This window comes from Chaetodon trifascialis, chromosome 4, assembly GCF_039877785.1.
Source record: "Chaetodon trifascialis isolate fChaTrf1 chromosome 4, fChaTrf1.hap1, whole genome shotgun sequence".
NCBI lineage: Eukaryota > Metazoa > Chordata > Actinopteri > Chaetodontiformes > Chaetodontidae > Chaetodon > Chaetodon trifascialis.
In genome coordinates, this window is record NC_092059.1 from 2,451,980 (window position 1) to 2,475,667 (window position 23,688).

General features: G+C 43.5%; 2 protein-coding genes across 6 annotated transcripts in view; one reads left to right on the forward strand and one right to left on the reverse strand.

Moving 5' to 3' along the window:
- Positions 1–57: 57 nt before the first annotated feature.
- brdt (bromodomain, testis-specific) lies at positions 58–12,346 on the reverse strand. Of its 5 annotated transcripts, none has more exons than XM_070961406.1 (20): positions 12,225–12,310; positions 7,882–8,145; positions 7,630–7,767; positions 7,392–7,530; positions 7,066–7,187; positions 6,493–6,837; positions 6,268–6,396; positions 5,641–5,823; positions 5,359–5,543; positions 4,969–5,243; positions 4,759–4,866; positions 4,529–4,666; positions 4,087–4,142; positions 3,809–3,989; positions 3,276–3,346; positions 2,151–2,205; positions 1,963–2,069; positions 1,302–1,477; positions 907–1,129; positions 58–822 (listed from the first exon to the last, which is right to left on the reverse strand). In XM_070961406.1, exons 2-20 carry the CDS (start codon positions 8,065–8,067, stop codon positions 757–759), a joined length of 2,883 nt encoding a protein of 960 aa, XP_070817507.1. In that variant the 5' UTR covers positions 8,068–8,145; positions 12,225–12,310; the 3' UTR covers positions 58–756. The 5 variants fall into 5 exon arrangements, with proteins under 5 accessions (XP_070817507.1, XP_070817506.1, XP_070817510.1 ...); XM_070961405.1 differs by having other exon boundaries at positions 59–822; positions 11,871–12,346; XM_070961409.1 differs by lacking the exon at positions 12,225–12,310 and adding an exon at positions 11,871–12,003 and having other exon boundaries at positions 59–822; positions 4,099–4,142; positions 4,969–5,240.
- A 6,767-nt stretch (positions 12,347–19,113) lies between these two features.
- tgfbr3 (transforming growth factor, beta receptor III) overlaps positions 19,114–23,688 on the forward strand; it is a 62,004-nt gene continuing 57,429 nt past the window's right edge. Inside the window, exons 1-2 of the mRNA XM_070960916.1 lie at positions 19,114–19,291; positions 23,498–23,672. Coding sequence (XP_070817017.1) covers positions 23,612–23,672 — 61 coding nt within the window. The 5' untranslated portion in view covers positions 19,114–19,291; positions 23,498–23,611. The remainder of the gene's footprint in view (positions 19,292–23,497; positions 23,673–23,688) is intronic.

The window sequence follows — 23,688 nt, forward strand, 5'->3', positions numbered from 1 at the left end:
ATGCACTTTGCAGTAGACGTCCATTCAAACTGGATGCAGAGACGAAGGGACGCAGATCGCTTAGTGAAAATAGCTTTATTATTCTGAGTACAAAACAAAAGAAATGTCTTTTAGCTTATACAAACTGTAACATACAGAATATGTTGATATCTCCAAAAACTGCTTTGGAACAGCCAGAACAGCATGAACAGCAAAGTGCAGAGCGTGTCCAGTGAACGCAACCAGGCGCATTTTCAAGAGGTCGAATGAGGAACTGAGATTATTCCATTCTGTTCCACGCCGCAAGCTTCGGCGCGGACCGACCAAGCTTTGTTCAAAATGTTCACGTTCTTCTGTGCCTGCATGTTTTTGAAAGAAAAAGTCATGCATGCATGTGACACAGACGTACAAACCGGCGTTGTTATTATCTCTGAGCGCGGGAAAACAAACGTGGTGGTCGGGGTTGAACCAGTGGAGTCGACAGAAGAGCTACTCCACACGACGAGGTGGCACTTTACCAACGGCTGAATGTGAAAACAGAACAAACATGCACAGAAGACGTGATTCAGGTTCGAACTCTGATCCTGCGTCACCCAAACATCTCAAATTCAAGTGCGATTCAGAGGCGACGTTCAGCGACCGAATGAGAACGAAGGGCGAGAGCCGTTTGCTGAACGTCGATTTCACAGCTAACGTTTTATTTTAAGTCTCCGGAACAGACACAAGGCTGATGTGAAGCTGTCGTTTGTGCCTGAGAAGGTCAATCCCAGTTTCTTTCTAGTCCAGGTTAAGCTCAAACGTAGTCATGATGTCCCGCTGCATCGTCATGTCAATGCCAGACATCTGAAGAGACAAACCACAGAGGAGTTAAGGCCTTCTCGCTGATGAGGGAACGATCTGACACGAACACATGATGAAGGTACTCACGGCCTCCCGCCTGCGACGTTCCTGCTCCTTTCTTCGGGCCACCTCTCGCTCCCTGTCCACCGAGGACTGTGCGCCCACAGGTTGTGTTTCTGTGGGGGACGGCGGCGGCGGCTGCTCAGCATCTTTAGCGTCTAAGTCGGCCTCTGTGCTAACGCTCTCTGGTGAATCAGGATTCTCTTGAACAGGCTGTGGGTTTGCTTCTGCTTTACATGAGTCTGGTAGACTAACAGGAGAGAGTCCGAGTTATTTGGAAGCCTCTCTTTAAAATCAACCATTGAGCGTTTACAGAGAAATACTCCTCTCAAAAACTGGGATCTGGACACTGTGACGTTTGCTGAACGCTGTAGTCTCATGGCAGCAGAATGAAATACACAGACTGAATATTCACTGAGTACCTGCTCTCCTTGCTTCCCTCCACCTGTTTCTTCTTCAGTGCTTTCTCTCGTTCTTCCTTTTCTATGGCTGCCTTTCGGAACTGCTGGAAGCTTTCCTTCGAGGACTTGATTGCAGCTGGCGTGACTGACTGCCTCACCAGTCTCGCCCAGGACTCAGCATTTTTCAGAACTACGTCCTAAACGAGACAAAGTTCCACGTTCAGCCCGTTTCACATGCGCTGAGACGTGGCTGCATCGACTAGCATCAACTTTAAAGCTGCAGTCTCTGATTTTTGGCCTCTAGAGGGCAGAAAAACATCAGATGTTGTTATGGATGATACTCTGATGCCCCCTGGTGGTGAAAACAAACTGCAAGACGTAAGTCTGGAATTAATATTAAGCATAAAATCACCTTTTCAAATCAAAATTTGTCTCTGTTGTCATTTTTAAAAGTACTGTACTGCTTCTGTAGTAAGTAGAAAAAATATTTTATTTTTATCTCGTCTTTCTGAACATGAATTAATCTTCAAATCAAAGATCTACAAAGAGTTTCATATTGAAATGTGTCACCTCAGATCAGTTTAAAATGGATCCTCGTTGTGCGAGCGGCACCTGAACACATCAGAAAAAAGCTCTTACGCTCCCCTTCTGTTAACCGTTAACTCAGTTAAACAACGCCAACCTTTCTGGGAATCTGTGGTTTTTCTTCTTCAGTGGATTTACTGGCTGCGTCGGTTTCAGGCACATGAGTCAGCGGACCGTCGGGAAAATCCTCAGGGTATCTGAAATCTGGCGTAATCACTTAAAAACAAGTGTTCTGCTGGAGTAGAAGTCATTTTTCAACGATGTGAGCGTCGTCCAGTGACTTACCCGTCTCCTCTTTGGACTGCAGTGGACTGTCCCTCAGAGGGGACAGCATGGGACCCTGGTGAAAAGCCGGATTTAGTTTTAACATTTAATACATCAATAGGTTATCATAACACATCAATTCTGAGTTTCAGGTGATTCAACAGCAACAAAAACATAATTATGTATCATGTTCCTTGTCGGCCACTAGATCACCCTAAGGGTGAATCCCATTTCTCTTTTCTACCCCTACCCCTTAGCCCTACCCCTTGTCCCTTGCCCCTTGAAACGGAGTGCCAAGGGGTAGGGCCGAAAGTCAACCCCTCCGAATTGGGACACCCCTTCGACAATGGCGTACGTCATCAGTAGTCGCCGCTGCCTCTTACGTAGGCAGATGCGACAAGCTAATGCTACCGTCACATTCGATTTGTGTATGACATTCCTGCATGTTGTATCCCACAACGCTGTCAATGTAACTGAATACCAGCAGCGAGGTTGCCAAAGTTATTATTGATAACGTTATCACTGCAGATTATCAGGCTGCCCACAGAGCACCGCTAGTGGCATTCAGCCTGGCAACGGTAACCACGTAACTGAAGCCTCGACTACTATCGATTTTTTTCGGGGGTTTTTTTTACGAGGAAAATGACCACTACACATTGAAACAACGTTAAAATAGACAATAAAGTGGTTTTCGTACATTTTAAAACTTCGTTCATGGAGAAAATACCGGTCTTGCGAGGCATTCTGAGAAATCTGTCGTACCCCTCCGTTTGGAGTGTGCCTTGGAAAAATCTCCGTTTGGAGGGGTACATAGCCCTACCACTTCCCCCTACCCCTCCGTCATAATGCGAATTGGGACACCCCTACCCCTCCACGTGAGCGCGCAAAACGGAGGGGTAGGGCCAAGGGGGAGGGCCAAGGGGTGAAATGGGATTCAGCCTTAATCTACACACTGGACCTTTAAACCACACTGCAGAACGATCAACAGTGAAGCCTTAAATGAACTTTTAAAAATCAATAAACTGAGCTGTGTGCTTTTATTGCTCCACGGGTCATTTAAAGAAACAGTTCAGAGATGACAAGAAGTTTTAAAAGTTGTCTTTTTAACTGTTAAAGTCGTGTTTTTGGAGTGTTCATCAGAAGTACCTCGAATCTGGCGGCGGCCCAGTCCAGCAAAACTCCTGGGGACGCCATGGGGGACAAAAGGGCAGACAGATCTGACAAACAGGACACATGGTAACCGTGTGAGAGGCCAGGAGCTACTGTGCACTCAGACAAACACACAGCAGGCGTCCATCAAACATACTGTCCCATTCAGCCTGAGAACTGAGAGCGTCTGTCTCTGAAGGACTCTGAGCATCTGGGGGAATTAAAGGGGAACAGAGGAAGTTTCACTGGATGTATTTGGACTGTTCAGGATGTGGAGTCACTGTTAGTGAGGGAGGAATACTGAATCTCAATGAGGTGTGAGCTAAAGAAGCTGAGCTCAGGGTTTTTGGGAGGCGTCGATGCTCAGAGGGACTGAAACAAAAAGCCAGCACAGAATGAGAAGAAGAAGAAGAAGGAGAAGAAGAAGAAGAAGAAGAAGAAGAAGAAGAAGAAGAAGAAGAAGACAAATCAATCTGACAAATCTTACTTCCCTGTGGTTAAAACACAAAAAGGATAAATGTAAGCAGTACCTGGAGGGGATAACGCCGGCTCCTCACAGGCCTGGTCTGTATTATGGGCTGTCGGGTGGCCTTTGGTTTCTGCCGCTGAGGGCTGCACAGCAGGAGGAGGCTGACAAGGCTTGACTGAGGCTTTCGTCAAATCTTTAGTCTCTGATATCTGCTTACAGCCGGCAGCGCGAGTCACCTTTGACTTTAAAAGAAAGCACACTCTCAGTTTTCATGGTGAGCGGCGAGGCCATGTGAGCGTGGATCAGGTGACGACAGGAAGCAGACACTGAATGCTTTACCTTCGTCCGGACCTTTCGGCAGGAGTCTTTACTTCTCTGCTTCTTTGTTTTTGGCACTGAAAGAAACGGACATGAGAAGTTCAGTCTGCAGAGTCGAGCCTCAGACCTTCTTCTCCAAAACGGTCTCAAAACATTTCACAGCGCTTCTCTTTGTTCATGTAGGACGTGTACGTATGACATGACAGTTCACTGTTAGCACACTGAAACTGTTTTTGCTTGCTGTGACTGTCCCTCCTGTGTGCTCCTCCTCCATGAAGACAGATTACTGCAGGTGCAAACACCTGTTGAATCTGCAAAATATCAGACAATTTAAAATCTGCCGTGCATCCCAAAGAAATTGGGTTTGGGGTGTAGTAGTCAGCCCCCCAGGTATTATCTCTCATTTCAGCAGAGAGGTAAAACAAGGGGAGGTGAGCAGAGTGCTGAGGGGAGAGCAGCTCACCTGGTTCAGAGTCACTGTTGTCAGAGGTGCTGGAGGGACTGCTGCTGCTGCTGCTGCTGACAGAGCTGGATGATGAGCTGCTGCCGCCGTCACTGAGGCATGAAGGGTAGCTGAGGTCAGGAGACGCCTTCGCTTTCACTGTTAATGAAAAAAAATGTCATTTTTACACCCGTCGTCTCACACGTGGAAAAATAACTGATGATTACGCTGTTAATCAATTCAGCTCTTACCTACTGGCTTTTTTTTCTTAATCAGACGCTGCTCTTTATTGGCAACCTGAGATTTCCCAGCATCCTTGGTGGTTTGCATCCCTCCTGTGGGCTTCACCGGCTTTTTTTCTGCAGGACAGAAGAGATAAACTCTTTATTCTCACTGCAAAGAGAAGTAAGGAGAAGCAGAGGAGCTGACGCTTTAAAAGCTGCAGGACTGAGCTGACTTACTGCCGACGTTCTTCTTCGTACAAGCTGCGACGAACCTCTGCAGGGCTCTCAGCGTCGACGGCTTCAGCACCTCGAAGTCAACCTCGATGTCCTCCAGAGTGGAATGTCGCAGACAGGACTCCCGGGCGTGAATGATGCTCACCAGCGCGCCCAGTTTGTCACCGGAGAGCTTGTCAATGTCCGATTTCAGCTGCTTCTTCTCCTGGTAAGTCACTGGTGTTGATGGGACCTCATCCTCACATTTCAGAGGTAAGGCCCCATTAATAGTGTGTCTGCTGCCATTTGTGGACATGCATACAAAACATCTGAATGTTAGCCACAGTGCATGATTTGGAATGAAGTGTAGAAATATAAGAAGAACAAAATAAACCATGTTAAAATGGGGCTCACTTCAAAGCAGAGTTCTTGTTTTTGGCCATTTTCTCTACAATAGATTTGCATTTGGAGAATTTGTTCTTTAGTCTAGCGATATCCTTCTCTTTGGCTCTTTTCTCCTTTTTCAACTTGTCCCTCTTCTTTGGTTTCATCAGGGGCTCCTGGGTAAGTTTCTTCAGCTGGTCACTGACGGCTTTCAGCTGAAAGGCCGGCCATGAATGAGACAGTTAGGGAACAGGCACTCACTTGAACATCTTCTCAAAAGCCATTTGCAGTCACCGTCGTGATTATACCAACCCGCTCCTCCAGACTGGCCAGCTGCGTGGCCACCTCTGACGAACTCTCGGCCTCTGAGGAGCTTTCGCTTTCGGAGCTCGCGGAGGTCGACAGGCTTCCTTTTCTCTTGTCACCTTGCTGATGGGATGTGGAACAATCCTCGGCTTGTCGGGGAACCTTCAGATACCGGGCCTCAAAGACCTCCTGTAGACACAAAAAGAAGAGATTTTCTTCAGTGGGAACAGTAAATAAAATAGTGTCACCGATGCTTCAACACAGTCACTACATGGATCTGTCAATGCATTATGTAATTCACCAGTACTGGTTTTAGAAAGCCTAATCCAGGTCTGAGCCTTGTTGGTTGTAACTCCTCGCTAAACTGTGACCACAATCACTAAATGAAGCCCACATTCACAGCATGCATCTGCAGACAAAGAGACACTTTCCCCACAAAAACTGTCACTATCTTAGCAGCATCTCACAGCTGCACCGCGCCTGTGAACAGCTCCTGCTGGCAGCAAACAGCATTTAAACTTCTGCCTTTAGTTCAAGCTGAGGATACAGAGGCTGTAAAACCTTCCTGCTCCGATATACTGATATTCCTATGTCAAAGGATCTTATACTAAATACAAGAAAAAAGTCATATACCTGCAGTTTTCTTGCCATGTAGACCACCTCATGCGACGGTGGATTGTATTTGTAGCAGTTGGAGAACATCAGTCGGACATCAGCAGTGAACTCCTTTGCGTTTGCGTACTCTCGTTGGTCCATTTTTTTCTAAGAAACAACACTTCATGTCACAAAAGCTGATGTGAAATTACTGAAGATGATGTTACACTCTCCAGTTAATCAGCACCGTCCTAATCATCTCACCCTGATGGTGCTCAGGTCCATCGGCTGCTTGATGATGTCATGGTAGTCGTGCAAACCCAAAGCAACCACGTCGACGGGGGCGTAGAAGGGCCACGCGTACGCATAGTGTCTCTTCGAAAGCATTTCCTTCAGGATGTCATTGCAGTGCCGGAGCTGCTCAGACAGTCTGACCCTCTTGGTCTCAAAGGCAGGCAGGTCTTTCTTTGGGGGTTTGATGGGCCTTCCACTGCCTGACAATAACGTAGAAGGTGCTGAATGACCCACAGCGGGGGAAACCTCACTGCTGGTGATCACGGAGGTGGTGGAGGGAGCGGGGTCTGCTTTCCGTTTTAATCCCTTTTTAATCTGAATAATTAGAAAACAGTGAAGGAAGAATTAAGAATTGGTTTAGCATTTTGACATTTTCAAAAATGTAATTTATGACAAAACAAACCAGAACCTAATCATAAACTCTGTGCCACCCAATCATAGTAACAATGTCGCCACTGCCTACATGTTTCACACTCTTAATTTCATCTTTTAAAGTCAGTGTGTTTGCAGTGAAAGTTGCATGCAGACCAATGAAACACTCACTGTTGCATCGATGTGTGCAGAGAGGTTGATGGGTGGGATGAACTGAGGCGCATCAGGAGGAATGACTGTGACCGTCTGCTGGAGAACAACTTCTGACACCAGGGATCTCTGCTTCAGTGCACCTGCACGACAGGAGGTGAAGCGAAGACATGCACAAGAGTCAGACGCACTTTTAAAAAGGGCCAAATGAGCCGAGGACGTTACTGCATAGCTCTAACATTTGGGTTTTTGGGGGTATTTGATAGTCATAGTTAAAATCCAGTTATGCATTAAAGACCAAAAACCTGATGTAGTACTTCCACAAAGACTGTTGCTGTGCAGGATACCTGCACTCGTCTTCCTGCCTTTCACTGGTTCCTTTGCAGTGATTGATGTATCTTCACACTCTTTTTGAGGCATCTGGGACAATTTCTGCAAAAAAAGCTTCTCCAGGGTCTGTGCCATAAAAACAATGTCATCTCCAGGCTGTGGAAAGAAAACGTACAGCGGTACATGCTAATCAAATGAAAGCACTCATTGCGACAGGACAGTCTGACCTGCAGAAATATCTAAAGAGAAGCTCACCCGATTGTACACATAGCAGTTGGTGAACATGGTGTTGAAGTCTTGGATGCACTCAATTGCTTGCCAGTAATATTTGTTCTTAAGACGCTTGTTGATTGTGCTCAGATCCATAGGATTTGTAATAATTGTATAATAATCCTGAAAGACAACAAAGACACTGTCATGCATACATCAGTCACAGACAGTCTGCACCTAACTTCAGGCTCAAACACTGAAATGTTGTCGTGAGTTGGGCCAGTTTTTCCGACTTACTGGGAGACACAGTGCCACTGCATCAACTGGCTGACGAAAGGGCCACGAAAAGTGATGCCTCCATAACGCTTTGATCACCACCCTCTCCAGATACTGCAGCTGATTGGTTACACGTCCGGGCTTCTTGGGATTGATGACCTCTGGCGGAGGAGGATTTCCACTGGGCCAGACTTTCACATCAGACATTGTGCTGTCCAAAGGCCATGAAGGGGGAAACTGTCAGTGGTATGCTTTGCTGCAACTTAGCGCTCATCACACGTTTTCCTAAACAAGGAGTGAAGAGTGGTTTGCAGTGCTTCAGTAAAAATGTAAATACAAAGGAAGTAATTCAGTCACAGCGTCTCCTTAACACCACATCTATGATCATTCTCTCCTGCCTTCATGCCTCACATCTGACATCCTTAGACCTGGTGCCTACTTTAACCCACAACGCAAATGCTGACAGCGCAGGCTGTCATTTGGATGGATTATGCTAGCTGGGGCTAATGTAGCCTCGAGATCACTTCTTTAAATCTCCTCAGCCCAAACCTTTTATCATTTTCACACTCAGTCTTCAGCCTCAGCAAACACTCACTTAACTTTCAGCACTTGAGGCAGTTTATCTGATTTCACACAGTTGCCTCTGGAGCCACAGAAGGCTCGAGGCAACTTTTTTCTACAAGCCCTGTTTAACACTCATAAACAAGCATTTACAGCTAATGTGACGGTGCTAATAAGAACATTCACATTCCTTCCACAAAATCCCCTCTGGCCTCAAACATAACATGTGCATCAAAAGCCTGGAAATATTCCAGATATTCAAACACAACACAAAACAACCAAAACCAACAATTAATTGATGCAACTCACACATATTGTCTGAAATTACTCAAAGTTTTATTTTTGACCTCTTTTTTTTCCAGCTTTGAAGCAGGAACCAGTTTGATTGTGGGCGAGCACCACAGGGTGGGCAGGTCAGAAAACTGGGTTTTAGTCTTTTCATTGGATTTATTGACAAAAACAAAAATATAGAATAACACCTGCTGTTATATGAAGGCTTCAACACCTTGCTAGAGATTTACAGTGATTGGTCGGTTACTGTTTTAAGTTTGAAATTAAAAGTCAAGCTTTAACACTCATATAGTAACTATCCCATCTGTTTGATCGAATGTAAAACTGGATTTATCTCTTATAAGACATGATCAGATCCTAACCATGACATCAATGAAAGACTGAGGATCAGTGAGTCAGCAGGCAGGATGTGATCATCTGTATACCCATACTGTGTCATAATGGCCTTCAATAACTGATCCAAAGTCAGCCCTCGTGTCCACCTGTCTGTCAGGGCATGGTGGGAAAATAGCTCGTGAAATTGATTACAGTATAACCGTTATTGCTTTACAGGCTATAAAATTAAAAAGTCACTGCATTAATTATTCACTCAAACCAGTGTTTCATTGATTCTGTGGTGTAAAGGCAGACAGACACTGCGATGCTGGAGGTAAAGTAAAATAACCATCACAACCAAAAAAACATGCATTATCAACAAATCTCTACTCATTTAATCTGCAACAAATTCTATTGTTGAGCGGACTTTACACCTCATGGCTCCCTGTGACATATCAAAGAAACCACAGGTCATCACGGACTGTCTGGATATCAGCGCTCCTCACAGTGGATGCTGAGGAGAGGTTCATCCTGCTGAACGTGGTGATACTGCCACCTACAGCATCTCTCTGAAACTGTTCCATTCAGAACGTCAGCTCAGAAAAAACAGGACCACTACAGACGTGCTTCAAGAAAACACTGTCAGTGTTTCAAAAGATAAAGCAATAAAACGGTGACGAGGACACGCCACGTCCGTTTAACCAGACAGTACATCCATGAACACCATCTGTGTTATATAATCAAATAAAAAGTGGTTCAAGCAGGCTGAGCTCAAGGTTTACGTTACTGTGTATCCATGTAAGCTGGTGTCATAATAACCTTCAGGATGGTTTGTGTTCACTCGAGTACGACTTGTTGCTCAGTTTTAAGAGAACGAACCTGTCATGAAAGTGCAGTCCTGCCTTTTAGAAACTGCACAACAAAGCTTTAAAAATGATGAAACAGTTTGTTCTTACAAGCTATTTCAACTATTAAAGCAGCTGAACCACATCAAACTAATGACCAAAATATCTCAGCTGGATCAAAAAAGTGGATCCATAAAGCGATAACATTTGTACTGATGTGCCATCTTTGCCACTTTAAAATGATCTTTCTCAAAGTGTGGGCTTTTTTATTTCACAATTATTTTCATTTGAAACCCAACCCAATAAATTTACATTGCAAGTTCTGGATCTTATTACAATTTTATTTTTAAAGAAATGAAGACAACACTTTCATACATGAATAAATCCGCCACCCATCACATTTTTGTTCTTTTGTTGGTGCAAAGTAAATTTGAAGGAGCAGACAACCAACACTTTGTCATTCACTTGCAAGTTTAGGGCTCACTCATACACTATTTGACGTTAGCAGTTACTTCATACAGAAAGCACTATTCTGACAAAGCATGGCCATCTTTTTGGACATTCTGCATATGAAACAACTTGTCAAGTACTCAGTAACTGCTCTAATAATCAGTTGTTTGTTGTCATTTATCAGGTAACTGCCCTACATTTAATGGTCCCGACTTACTGTTTTAATGCATTTCATATCACTGTAAGGAAAACATCTGAGCTAACTGATAATTGGTTGGACCAGTGACCTGTCATCATTCAAATATTTGTTGTTGTCAAGAGAAAGGACCATGTAAAATGACCATTAGTAGAAGAGAAAATTCAGTTATGAAGTAAATTAATGTGGGATGGGATGTGGTGGTGATGTAGAAAGCTGCAGCACTCAGATCACTGTGAGCAGTGCAAAAGGCAAACACAGCGGAGAGGTCAGCATATGTGCCTTTAAATACAATATTACACATGAAATTATAAAAACTGTGGTTCATTTGGCTGTTTGATCGTTTCGAAACACAAAATGATTAATTCTGTTACCAAAACCACAAACAGCCGAAAGGACATGGCAGCACAAACCTAATAATGGAGACATGTCAGATCACACATGACACAACACGAAGCTGTCTTTAAAAAACGTATTAACCATTAAACCCTGACAGTAACAGCCATTACTGCAGGCTGGCTGCGTTTTGGCTGTAATGTTACATGACACACGAAAGCGAACCATCACGTCACCTGCCTCCAGTTTTAATGGAGCACTGCATTTAACTTAAGCAGCAGACTTTTATCTATATATGATACTAATCTAAAAGTTTATGACACGCTGAAACACACACGGTGCGGTAAAAAAGGCATCTCCTGTTGATTAAAGTGCTGTACCGCTCGGAGCAAAGCGCATGGCTGCATGCTGCACTGTTGACAGTGTCCGGGCTAACACGTGAAGGCGCCACCACCACGCCCACCGGCCAGCTTAACGTTAGCACACTGCCACAGCTCCGAGAAGACGTTTACGAGATAAACGAGAGTGGAGCTGAGTTATACCTGTCAGAGATTTGCTTCGAAATTTCTGTTGCTTCACCTTCTTCCGACGCCCTGCATAAATGACGTCTTGGTAACCTACGCAGTCACGTTAGCTAAAACAAGCAAAAACACCGGAAAATGCTAACGTTCCGGGGCAACTTTAGCTTGGTCGCTAGCTAACTGGCAATCGGTACCGCATTCATAACTATTCACTTTCACCTTTCAGCCATTTGTACAAGTATGTTTTATCTATCGAAACAAGGCCAGCAAGACGTACCAGGTGTACGTTCTCTCAATAACGACTTCAAGAAGCAGTTAGCATAGCTAACAGTAACGTCTACTTAGCATTAGCTGTTGTTATGCGGTTACCGTTACGAGCTCTTTGCCAACTTCTGTCAGCTTTCGCAAACGCCTCACACATGAGCAGAAATACACCTTCGTAAGTCTAACTGTGTAAAACATGGCATTTAGTGAGCATTACCGGGCTAGCTTTACCTTACAAGATATCACAGGCTCTTGCGTTCAACTCTTCGGTGGCAGGCGTCTCTACGGCAACCGCCTCACATTTATACCCCGGTGCTCGAGCCTCTACGACTGATTGGTCAAAACACGACCTACACGTGTTTCTGAGGAAACGGCGCTCTAAACATTTTCTTACATGCAATAAAAATGAACCCAGTGTGTCTTCTGCAAACATGTAACGTTAGCTACCTGGATTTTAAAAGCATTATGTAAAGATTTTTGTTGAGTGGTTCCAAACAAAATGGCTACTCGGTATCCCGGAAGGATCCTGGAGGGTTATCGATCGATAAGCATACTGACTCGATCAATGCAAAGTCACCAAAGCACCTGTAAACAATGTCAGTGGTTGAACAGCCTGCCTGTTGAGGACGGCAGCGTCTCTGTGACCTCCAGAGGAGGTGGGACGTGTCTGTGGACTCACAGGACCTCAACGAGGGGATGTGGGCGGTGCGGTGAGTTCGCGTGCTCACCCAGAAGTGGTACATCTGTACTACGGAATACACAGAGGCTACTTCTTCACGAGGAAAAAATACTGTATGTGCTGTACAGTATACAGTTACATTTCGCATAGTTATATGTCCCTCTTGCATGTTATCAAACACTACTCGTTGCATGACACATCAATACTTTTCCTACATTAATTAATATCTTGCATAGGAGATGCTTGTTCAGGACTTTTAAGCCGAAAATTTCGAAAATACAGAATGAGTATGACCGACATGAAGAATCATGAAGATGTTAATATGTTTTTACTTACTATAGAATGGAGAGAATGCAGAGTAATGAAATGAGAGAAGCGAATTTGGACTTTCCCAGGTAACATGAACTACGCATGCATTTACTTCCTGTGAACTGGAGGTTCGGGAGGAGTGTCTGAGACGATGATGTCGCGTTACGTTCGTTACGGTCACGATGGAATAAAATTTGAAGATAAAGGTTTAATGAAAAAACGTAATGATAGATATAAAGTATCCCAAAAAATTAAATGAAGTTAACCGAACCGCGTTGTTCCTGACCCAGCCCAAGCTGTGAAAGAAGGCAACGAATATTAATTTAATTATTTTAGCTGATGGACAGTAATGAGCAGTCATTAATTCCTGGATTAAAAAAAAAAAATATATATATATATAAAATATATAAAATATATATATATATATACATACATAAAATAAGCTATGATACAGTTTTATTCTCACTACAAACATAAATATCAAGCACTCTTGAAATTTTCAAATGAATATCTTTAACTTTAAATTAGGAAATACTGGAAAAAACATTTTCCACCTTCACATGTTTTTCCGTACTCATATTGATAATAATAATTATTATTATAGTTGTTAGAATAATAATAAATGAGTAATCCTTTCTTAATCATTTACACTTTTTGTCCACAAGATGGAGCTATGGGCAAAAATGTAAAACATCCTCCAAAAGATGGCGCTTTGGTTGCACCTACATGTAGGATGCTGTGGTCTGTGTTTATGAGTGTTTGACTGTAATAATGCAGTTTCATGTAGTTTTTGTACAGAAATTTCATTGTCAAATGACATACTGTTATTTTACTCCTGCGCGTGCATGGTCTGTCATGAAGGATTCAGTCTGTTATACCTCTTTGCATGTTCAAGGGAAATGCTGAAATCCATTTTATTGCAGCCTGATGATCTGTAAACTGTCTGTATTTCCCTTTCATACAATCAGTCAGTGATAGTCCTCATAACTAAGCATAACTGATGATATTTGTCCTCCTCTGTGATGTTATTCCTTCTACGCTTTTTGCCAGTTTCTCCAGTAACCTCTGAAATCCTGCAGTTATATTCTGGCTGTGTCGCAGCAAAGCAGTGAAGTGCAGGAGGGTTTAGAGAGTGAAAGCGCTGAGCGATTTGTCAGGCTGTCAGATGCCCTCATTGAGTTTTGAATGTGACCATAAATACTGACACAGCGTCTGTTCCCCTGACAATGACAGGAAGCTTGTTCAGTAGGGAGGAGGTCATAGAGGAAAAGGATCTGCCCCCTGATGTTTCAAATGTGAGGAGCAACAATGGCTATTTGTTTTTCAAAGAATAAATATAAACTCTTCAAACCAAGTGAGGGAACAAGCTAAGTTTGCACTTACAACGGCTCAGTGGTCGAATGGAGCCGAGTGCGTTTACTGAAAGAAGTACTTCACGAGTACTACGACAAGTACAAGATAAACTCAGAATAAGCAGATATTTACAAAAATCAATGAAGCTGATGAGGAAAAACATTAAATATACTGTCTCTCTGTGCTGTTTTCAGTCGAGTATACCTCAAAAAGGATTGTCAAATGTCTTACATACGTCGCACATTCAGCATTAAACGACCCCACAGTAAATGAAGTTTAGAATTAGCTCCACTTTGAACAGCTACAACTTTAAAATGCTGCTTTCACGTTTACACATTGGCAAGAATGTCATATAAAACTGACCGAGGCCATTTCCTGCATTATGAGCATTTACTTTTGATACTTTAAAGTACACTTCACTGCTAATACTTGTGTACTATGGGTGTATGGAGTATTTTTGGATTGGGGTGTTGCTGCTTTTACGGACAGTAAGTAAAGAATCAAACCTCCACCACTGCTGATAAGTACGTTGTAGTTCCCCGATAAGAAACATACAGAGCAGACCATAAATCATCCATAAGAGGGCAACAGAAGCCCAATAACTGTGTTTACCAAATGATACATATCTCACTGTTGTTTTATTCCTTTTTATTTCAGTGTGAACCGCTGAATTATAAACTACACTCAACGTACATGAAGGTGCTTGAAAGCTTAAATCTGTGAACACATTGCACCCACTTTGTTAAGCAGAGCAGGCGACATGCCGACAGACACACGTCTGAGTGTTAAGAGCTCATTTTGAAAACTGAGTGTTTTTATGGAAAACCGAAATAGACAGCGGCAGCGTGCCCGATACGCACAGGAATCAGTTATTAACTGGCTTTTCTGTTTAAGTTTATCCTTAATGTGCCCCATATGCTGCTGGTAAAAGATTGGGAGCCTGTTCAAATAAGGAAAGATGTCTGGAGCGGTGCAGTAGCATGTGGTTTGGTTTTAAATGAATTAAAAGAGGAGAGTCCACATTTGAATGGAATTCAGATGTGTTTCTGCTTTGGTTTAGGCCAGAAAACCCACTATTACAAAACACGCTGTACAACAATGAAAATCAGCTCATCTTTCCTGCTACTGATAGGTATTTTAAATCAAAGTGAGCCCATGTGAGGAGCTGTCCTGGTCCATTCAGAGGACAAAGAGCCAGCTGGAGTGCACTTTTAATGCTGGATTTGCCTTTTTGTGGCGCTCGTGTGATTGAGGGAAGTATGAGGCAGCAGATCCTGCCTCACTGTGGCCACAGAAAACTCCCTGCAGCTCAGCCCAGCAGCAGTCCAACAGCAACCCCTGCCCAAATCAAATATTTAGAGAGTCCCAAAGACGCTGCTGGAGCAGAGACAAAGACAAGGGGACTCTCACTGATGAGAAGTGGTTCTATTCATTAAAAGATTCACAGTCGTATGACAAGAAATACTCAGTCGAACAAAGCAGGTTGTTACATATAACCCACGTTAGACATCTGCAGCCTCCCTTTATTACAGCTTCACACAGTTAATGTGCACAGAGCAGAAGTACAACCTGGTTAACCTCATTAAGAGACATCAGTTTTGTTTTTTAAGCATAAGAGCATCCAGAAGAAGAGGTAAGTTTAGAGAGTGAAGATCGTTCAAGTGTAAATTATCTGCAAAGTCAACAAACGTTGACATGAAATGAACATTTAACTCATGAACTTCACTTTGGAAAAGCACAGCATCATCAGATCTCCTTAGAGAAACTCTCACCTCCATCAACTATTATTAAATTATCAAACAAAGAAAAAAACGAGTGCATTTCAACATCTTTTCATCGAGTTTGCTGATATCAGAGTGTGTTACACAAGACGAGCGTTTGGCTGATTAACCCTGTGCAGACTGAAATAATCTGATCTAAATCTAAACCTAATGTATCTACCACACTATTATTTCCTTTATTAAATCTACATTATTATTGTCTGTATTCTCTTTTTTCTCTGTGATTCTTCTCTAAACTTCCATTCAAACATTTTATTCTACTTTGACTTTTATTCTGGTCTCCATTGTGGCTTCGGTTCAGTTTCAATGCATTTCTCGTCCTTGTGTAAAATCCTTTGAGCGGCCTTTGAAGGTGAAATGTGAATAATAGAAACTGAGAATCACTGAATGTGTTTCTTTATGCAGATGGACACGCTTTCTTTTTCATTCTGATTTGTATCAAGAGTTCAGTTGAATTGAAGTTTTCCTACTATATATCTTCTTTTATGTCCATAATATGAATAACAAATAGTCACATCATCGTGTCTAAGAGGGATTTTCTTACTGCTTTCCATCATGTAATCATTATGAGAGATTAATAGTTTAATGCATCATTGTTGACAAGCTGATTGATACATTTGTTGAATATTATGGTACAACAACAATAAATAGATGCTTAACATGTAAAAAAAGATTCACTCACTGCTTGAAACTGTCTAGAAATGCAGTGTCTTAATTGCCTGAAATGCACTCCAACCAAACAGTGAGTTTGTTTGTGCTTCCCTGCAGTGATGCTTGGTGGCGTTTGTGTTGAGTGCAGCTTGATATCTGTGACAGAGCATTGTTGGACCTGACAGCCAGAGCAATCAACCAGGTCAACACAAACTCGAGGACTGGCGTTGCATTAATAGAACGTGAAGATGCTTCAGATGCTTCAGATGCTCACATCTTTGATGCACTGTTACGCTCTCGATTCCCCGTCCTCTCAGCTGTATTCACAGCCCTAACACAGTGTAAATAAACAAAGTGGAACACTTTAAGGGAGAAATGCATATGTATGAGATGTAAAATCATCTGATCCCTTTGAGCGTTTCCTTGTCAGCCTTCAAAAGCAGCATGTGAGTGTTTTTGTGTGTGCGTGTGTGTGTTTTCCACAACAAAAGTTTCCTTCCCTCTTGTCACAGGTGCCGTCTCATTAGTGGTAAATCACTAAGCTGACATTTACTGTATGTTGCATCGAGTCACGCAGCAGCTCCTTTTAGCTGGAGTCTGGTATCACAGCAGAGCTCTGCAGTGTTTGTTCAGGAGGCTACGAGAGATTTCACACACACAACTCACTCTGCACACAGTTTAGAGCCTGCGATGGAGGTTCAGGGGCGGCGGATTGAAAGTGTGTGAGGAGGATGTGCTGTGAGAGCCCAAAACATATTCCACACTGTCTTATCAGGAGCTGCCCAAACTTTAAGTACATGCAACTGATGTTTACTGTGATTCATAAACCTGATAAGAACTGTGCTGATGCTGATGTGATCACAGTGAAAAGCACATTAATCTCAACTCCTCTTTGCCTCAATATCAAACGCAATAATGCACAAAAAGAAACGTACTATTTCTAAACCACACAGCAGGTTCAGTGCTCTTATTGTGGAGGTTTAAATGAATTTACTGCAAGTTGTTTTTATTGCAAGCGTCTGCCAAATAAATGTAATGCAAGCCAGGCAAGTGCTTTCCTTTCCCCACAGCCAAACATTACCTAAACATTCAAATAACCAAATGACCTAATCCATAACAATACCATATGGAGACATGGCTTTCAAATTGGCTGGGTGGACTATATTTACTGGCCATTTGAGCATTTTAAACTGCTGCATGGAGAAATTCATAATACCTGATGAATGCAGCTCCAGAAGCAGAGCCTTAAAAGTTTCACTTGAAAACTAAATATTTCATTCAAATTGTACATTATGTTCTTCACTGCCTTGTGCCTTGCAGAGGGCCCCATCTTTGGAGCCTTGCAGACTTAAGTAGTGCAGTACAAACCTCATATCATCAGAAATCATCAGCAGCACACGCTCGCATGCACTCGGCTAAATTAGATGCTAGAAACTGTTTTCTAATCCATCTTTCTGTTTCAGTCCCTGAGATGGTTTCATTTGACCACGATAAGTTCTCCCATTCCCCCTTAAAAGAATAACTAGGTCATGAAAACTCAATTAATCCACAAACCTGGGGGTCATGATGTGATTCACATGATATCATATAATTTTGTAGGCAATATTATGGATATTTTATTATAATGTAGTGTGTACAATAAATGCTCAGAGATGAAAAGTTTTCCTCTGTCATGGAATTTGTATTAGTTTGTTGAGATCAGTTTTCTGTTATTAAGAACAAATTGTGTCAATAAATAACTTCCTGGTTCAACGTATTTGCTTTTTCAGTGAGGATTTATTTACAGCATCTGCAGTGGTCGACACAGATGTTGGCTGGAAATCCAAAACCTGGACGTGACTGAAATGGTTGAGAGTTAAAGTTCCCAGCATCCTCCATCTAAAACTTCCAGGTCTGATTCCTGCAGCAGTCAGAGCTTTTTCCAACAGCTGGTCCTTCAGCGAGGCGCCGCACTGTTTCCTGCTCATGAACGAGACAGTTGGTGAAGGAGTCAAGAGGTGGAAGAAAGTGTTCAGATCAATCAGCTAATGTAAGTATGATAACTAATACCGCAATGTAAAAACTAAGTAAAAGGTCTGTAGTCCAAATCTTATTTATGTGACTACACTTATGGTTGCTTTAATCCACTTGAGTAAACACTCAAGTCAGGAAAAAGCACCATATTTGTACTTAAAAGCAGAACTTAAGTGTTATCTGTTACCCACAATAAGAGAGATTTACAGTCTCTCTGCTGCAGGAGATGCTGCAGTGCTCAGCTGAGGCACATCTGTGTGTGGTGATCAGTGATTAGAACAAGACTCTTTCTTAGCCAGACATCCCCACAATCTGGCATCAAGACCCTCATCCAGATACAGATCGCTGCACGGCCCCCATGTGATAACAGTGACCTATGGCAACCCTCTGTGATAACTGGTTTGAAGCTTTGTATAGAGTTGCACGTCTGTGAGCTCTGTAAATGAGTGTGAAAACATTTCAGCACACAGTCATGCATTCTCAGCTAAATGTTTATGATTAGTAAGGAGGGACTCAGGGACCTCCGGGCGCTCTTGCAGGGACCCCGAAAGAGGCCGTGCGCCCCGCCTTGGAAAGCTCTGCAGCAGCCCATGTCGCGCACGGCTCAACCTCCTCCTTGAAACCCCTCCCCCAGATGAAGCCTCAGTAAAAGGGAGACAGACAAGACGAAACTGTCCCAAACTCGGAGCGAACGGGCTGTTTATCCGCACTTCGGCATCGCGTCCGTCACCTTCGTCCGCAGCTGTTTTCTTGAAAACACGGGAATGTTGTGAGTGTCCAGCCGGGAGAAGAGCCGCTGTGATATCCGCATCCACCGGAGCGACTTCAACCTAGTTTGCTTGGACCTTTTCTGGAGACTCTGCATGGTGAGTGCGCTCCGGGGTTTGGAAAGTCACCGCTTGTGTCTCTCAGAGTTCCTCGTTAGGCTGTCATTGCGCACCGCGTCTGCGATCAGTCACCAAAGCGTTTTCCAGCTTTCTAAACCTCCGTGAGTCCAGCCGAACATCTGAGTCCTCACTCCGTTGACATGCAGCTCTCCTGCTTCCTCTCCTGCAAGCTTCAGGCTAACACTTTCTCATGTTGAGATCCACTCTTCTGCTGCTTTGCTCGTTTCCTCAGAAACAAACGCAGGTAAACAGCGCGCGTGGCCAGCGCTGGCAGAGGTGTTGCCTTCAGGTAGAGCGCAGGCCGGTGTGCTCAGCTGCTGGCGTCCAGCTTCTCCCCAGGGACGAGACGTGACTTCATGGAGCCGCGAGTCCAGCACTTCAGTCAATATGTTGGTGAACAGGAACGGGTTTATTTGAGTCGCGGTGGAGGCAGATCAGCGGGAGCTGCTGGGTTTTTACCCGCGCTGGTGTCAGTCAGGGCGGCAGTGAGAGCGCATCCGGCTGCTGATTGTTTGAAACAGTTGAGAGCAGATCAATTTGATCAATAAGCGCTTAACAGTCTGATGTGTTGCACTGAGGGACTGACAGGAAGCTCAGATTATGTTGTTGTTGTTGTTGTTATGTTGTTTATGCACGTTTATTATCAAGTGTGAATGAGCAGTCCAGGCAAATTAATGAGGAAACACTACAATCAATTGATTTTCATATGAGCTGCAAGGTGTGCTAGTTCTTCCTTGACTAATTGATCCACTCTTGATTACCTGATGAGATGTTCAGTCTGTCAGTAAAGGTGATGTCTTCAGGTTGCTTATTTTCTCCAATCAGCAGTCTTAAATCCAAAGGTGTTCACATTACAATGATGCACAACAGAGAGAAGCAGCAAATCTCATTTGAGAAGCTGGAAGAAGCAAACTTTGGGCACATTGTTAAAAAAAATGACTGAAAACATTGAATGATTTTATTTTTCTGTCAGTTGGTTAATGAGTAATTATTTTAGCTCTAATTCAAGAAACTGGGCAACAACACAAATACTTAAAAAGTGACGTAAATGATGTATTTGTGCTGCAAATTGGATTTATTATTTGTTTTCCAGCAGATCATAAATACATGTGTGAAAGATCCTCCTGCCTGGTGACTCAGCCAGCGAACATGCACAGGCGTGAGGGTCTAAACTCAGTCCAGGGTGTTTGTAGCTTTGTGGTTTCGCTGTTCTGTGTGTGGACGGGGTCTCTGATGACAAATAAGGCTGTGAGTCAGACTGGGAATCAGTCATTCAGAGCTCCAGTTTTGTGATGGGAGGAGGGAGAGTTTTGGTGGTTTGTCCGTCCCGAGCTGACACACATTCACACTGAAAGAGGAGAGGAGCTCGTTTATGATCGCTCATCAGGTCATATGATCACTTATACCTCCAGATGACTTAAGAAGCAAACTAGTAGTCAGATTAGTACAACTAAACATCTTAGTCATGTGCCAGCAGATGCAGAAGGTAACACAGACGCCGCCTCAGCCTTCACTTCTGGCTTTGTGATTACGGGAACACAGAGAATGCCCTGTGGACGCAACAGCACTTAACTGCAGTGTATGCATACGTGATGACACAGATATAAGCCAGGCCTTTAACATTGAAATGACCACAAGTATGTAGCTGGGTTTCAGTAATGTGCAGTGCGTTCAGTCTGGGGTCTGCACGATCTGATGGGCTTTCCAGATCTTCCTTGGGTGAAATAGTTGCTCGGCTTAGACGGTCAGGGTTGAAGAGAAGTCACATGAGGTGATTTGAGTTGTTGCTGCAACAAAAGCAGCACCGCGGCGCGGAGCTTCTGCAGTCAAACCTGACCTACCTAACCTTAAACAAGTGAGACACCGGGAGGCTTTGCTGCCCTAAATTTAACTGTAACAGGAAGTCATTGGCATAAAATCCTTTCATGTGATCTCGCAATACAACAAGAACTTCTTTCACATCAGCTCTTTAAATCTTCAAGCCTGTTATTAAGCAGCACAGTCGGATGCTTTCTTGCTTTCTTTCAGTCCTGAATGTTGCTTTCCTTCGGTTTGGTCTCTGCCTCACAGAAGCCTTCGCAGCACAGTTAACCTTCTTTTAGTCAGCGAGGACGCGAAGGTCGAGGAGGGGCATAAATCAAACAGAGGGCACTGGCTCTCCTTGGCGAGCTGAAAGTGTAATATTTGTCATGATCTTCCAAAATGACTTTCCAGCCCTGCAGCTGCCACACAGTCAAAGGCCCTTTGTCCTGTGCGAGCTGCTTGCACAGCAGAGCAGAGTGATGCACCTTGGTACTTTGTGCATCACCTCCTCTACACCCTCTCTGGTTCACCGCGAGCCAGATAGCGCACATCTGTTTCTTCCACGTGGTGCTGAACTAGTCGCCTTTAAACTGTGAACGAGTGCAATTCCTGCCACAGCGCCGTCTCTGCAGATACAGTTACAGCTTTGTTGTCGTAAAGAAACCGCTCTGAGGAGTAGTTTGCATACCTTGTCTGTGGACCACATCTTTCTAAAATAAATGTTTTGGTTGTGGCTGCAAAACATGTCCAGTAACTATCTCGAATTAGTCAAAGCCAAACATGCACATGTTTCAAATGATACTCCAGATTATGTTGCATTATTTTGTTTATGATGGGCCCTAAATTTAAAGAATATGTCAATGCTGGCCAGAATGCATGTGTTCCTCTCTGACTCTGAAACTAAAATCCTCTTCTTCTGCAGTCTGATCCTCACAGCTCACAGCTTTGACATCTTTCTGTCTGATGCCAACTATCAATGTTGGCGTTGGACTAAACAAATCCAGTGTTGGTTGGACTGTGATACTTGTTTTTCTCAAATTTCAAACAAGTTAAACAGAAATATATGGATGAAGTGGATGAATATGGAAAAACAGGTCATGCAAAACACATGATTTTGAGCATGACGGCATTTGATTCCAAATAGCTGCAGATGAACTAATGGGATTGAAAGTGGATTTGGCTCAAGTGCAATGCAGATGATAAACTTTCTTTTAAAGTCTGCCTGCACTTGGACTCAGTTTTCTACATTTCATCAGTTCACTAGAATGACGTTACTGTTGAAATTCAACTCAAATGTGAAGACTTTTTGTGCAATGACATATAAACAGTAATGGCGGTGCAGCTTTTATGCACATTTCCCCATTTTTCAAAAGAGGTAAAACCATTTCTAGACGTATTTGTGGCATTTAGGCATCTGTCACCTGGTGGGTTTTTTCCATGGCAGCAGCTGGCTGACATCTGAGGGACGGCACATTTTGGGGAACCCATTCATGTCATCCTTCATCCAATCGTGTTCACAAAGCGGCGAACTCGCTCCATCCTCTATGATCCTCTCACCTGTTACAATGAGCCTCTTTACCTGTGGAATGTTTCAAACATTGTGAAACATGCTGCTGCATCAAATTCACAATAAGCAGATGTTTAAATCAATGAAGCTGATAAGGTCAAACATTAAATATATTGTTTTAGTGCCGTTTTCATCACTTCCTGTTTTTCTATTTCACGCAGCGTCCAGCTTTTTTGGAATCAGGGCTTAAATTCCACAATTCAGACCAAACAGGAAATATATTTACCAATTTCTTAAACTAACTTTTAACTTCATTTCAGTGTTACTTTTTCAGAAGTCTGGATGATTTTATTTTAGCTTAATTAAAAGAAACAATTAAAATTCGACATCCTTCGTGTATGATCGCACACAGATCACGGCGGTCAGTGTTTGAGGTTAAATTAGTGAAGTTAAAGCTTCGGCTGAGCTCACGCTGATTAGCATGGTGGTACTAAGCTGCTTACTCAAGACCCCACTGGAGCATCTACTGCTTTCTGCCGCTCTCAGTAAAAGTGTGTTAATAACCTGTGGCATGTTACAAAGTGTTTCACACCCAGCGAGCCGGTCAGCCGCCGGTCAGCCGCCGCACACTACGCTCACGCTCTGACTGGCCATGTGCACCCGAAGGTGTGTGCGTCACGGTGCTCTGAAGCATGCAGGACCCCCAATTAACCCTCCTGGATTAATCCCCCCGCTCTCCAAACGGCTGCCTCTCTTGTCTCATCTCATCACTCGCACAGCGCATATTAAGCAGAGCTCAGCTGCCTGCTGTTTGTCCTTGCCCAGTGCGACCTGCGTTCACTGGTTGACTTTCTCTGCTTTTGTCCACTTTGCAGCTGGAGCCTGAAGCGGACTCGACTGCTTCGTAGAGAGCGACGCCTTTGTGAAAAGCGGGAGAAAGGCCTGTTTGCTTGTCTTCGTCATACTGGAAGCTGCAGGATAATTACGAAATGGCGAGAAGATCCCCCATTCCCTTGTTACTGCTTGCACTGTGCTGCCTGACATCTGCAGGTAAGTTTCTCTCCCT

Bases quoted from the DNA above. Each gene is read 5' to 3' on its own strand.
- brdt (XM_070961406.1), bottom strand. From the start codon at position 8,067: ATGTCTGATGTGAAAGTCTGGCCCAGTGGAAATCCTCCTCCGCCAGAG. The intron at 5,244-5,358 runs GTGAGCCCCATT...CACAAATGGCAG, and splicing joins AACAAGAACTCTGCTTTGAA to CAGACACACTATTAATGGGG. The intron at 823-906 runs GTGAGTACCTTC...TTGTCTCTTCAG, and splicing joins AACGTCGCAGGCGGGAGGCC to ATGTCTGGCATTGACATGAC.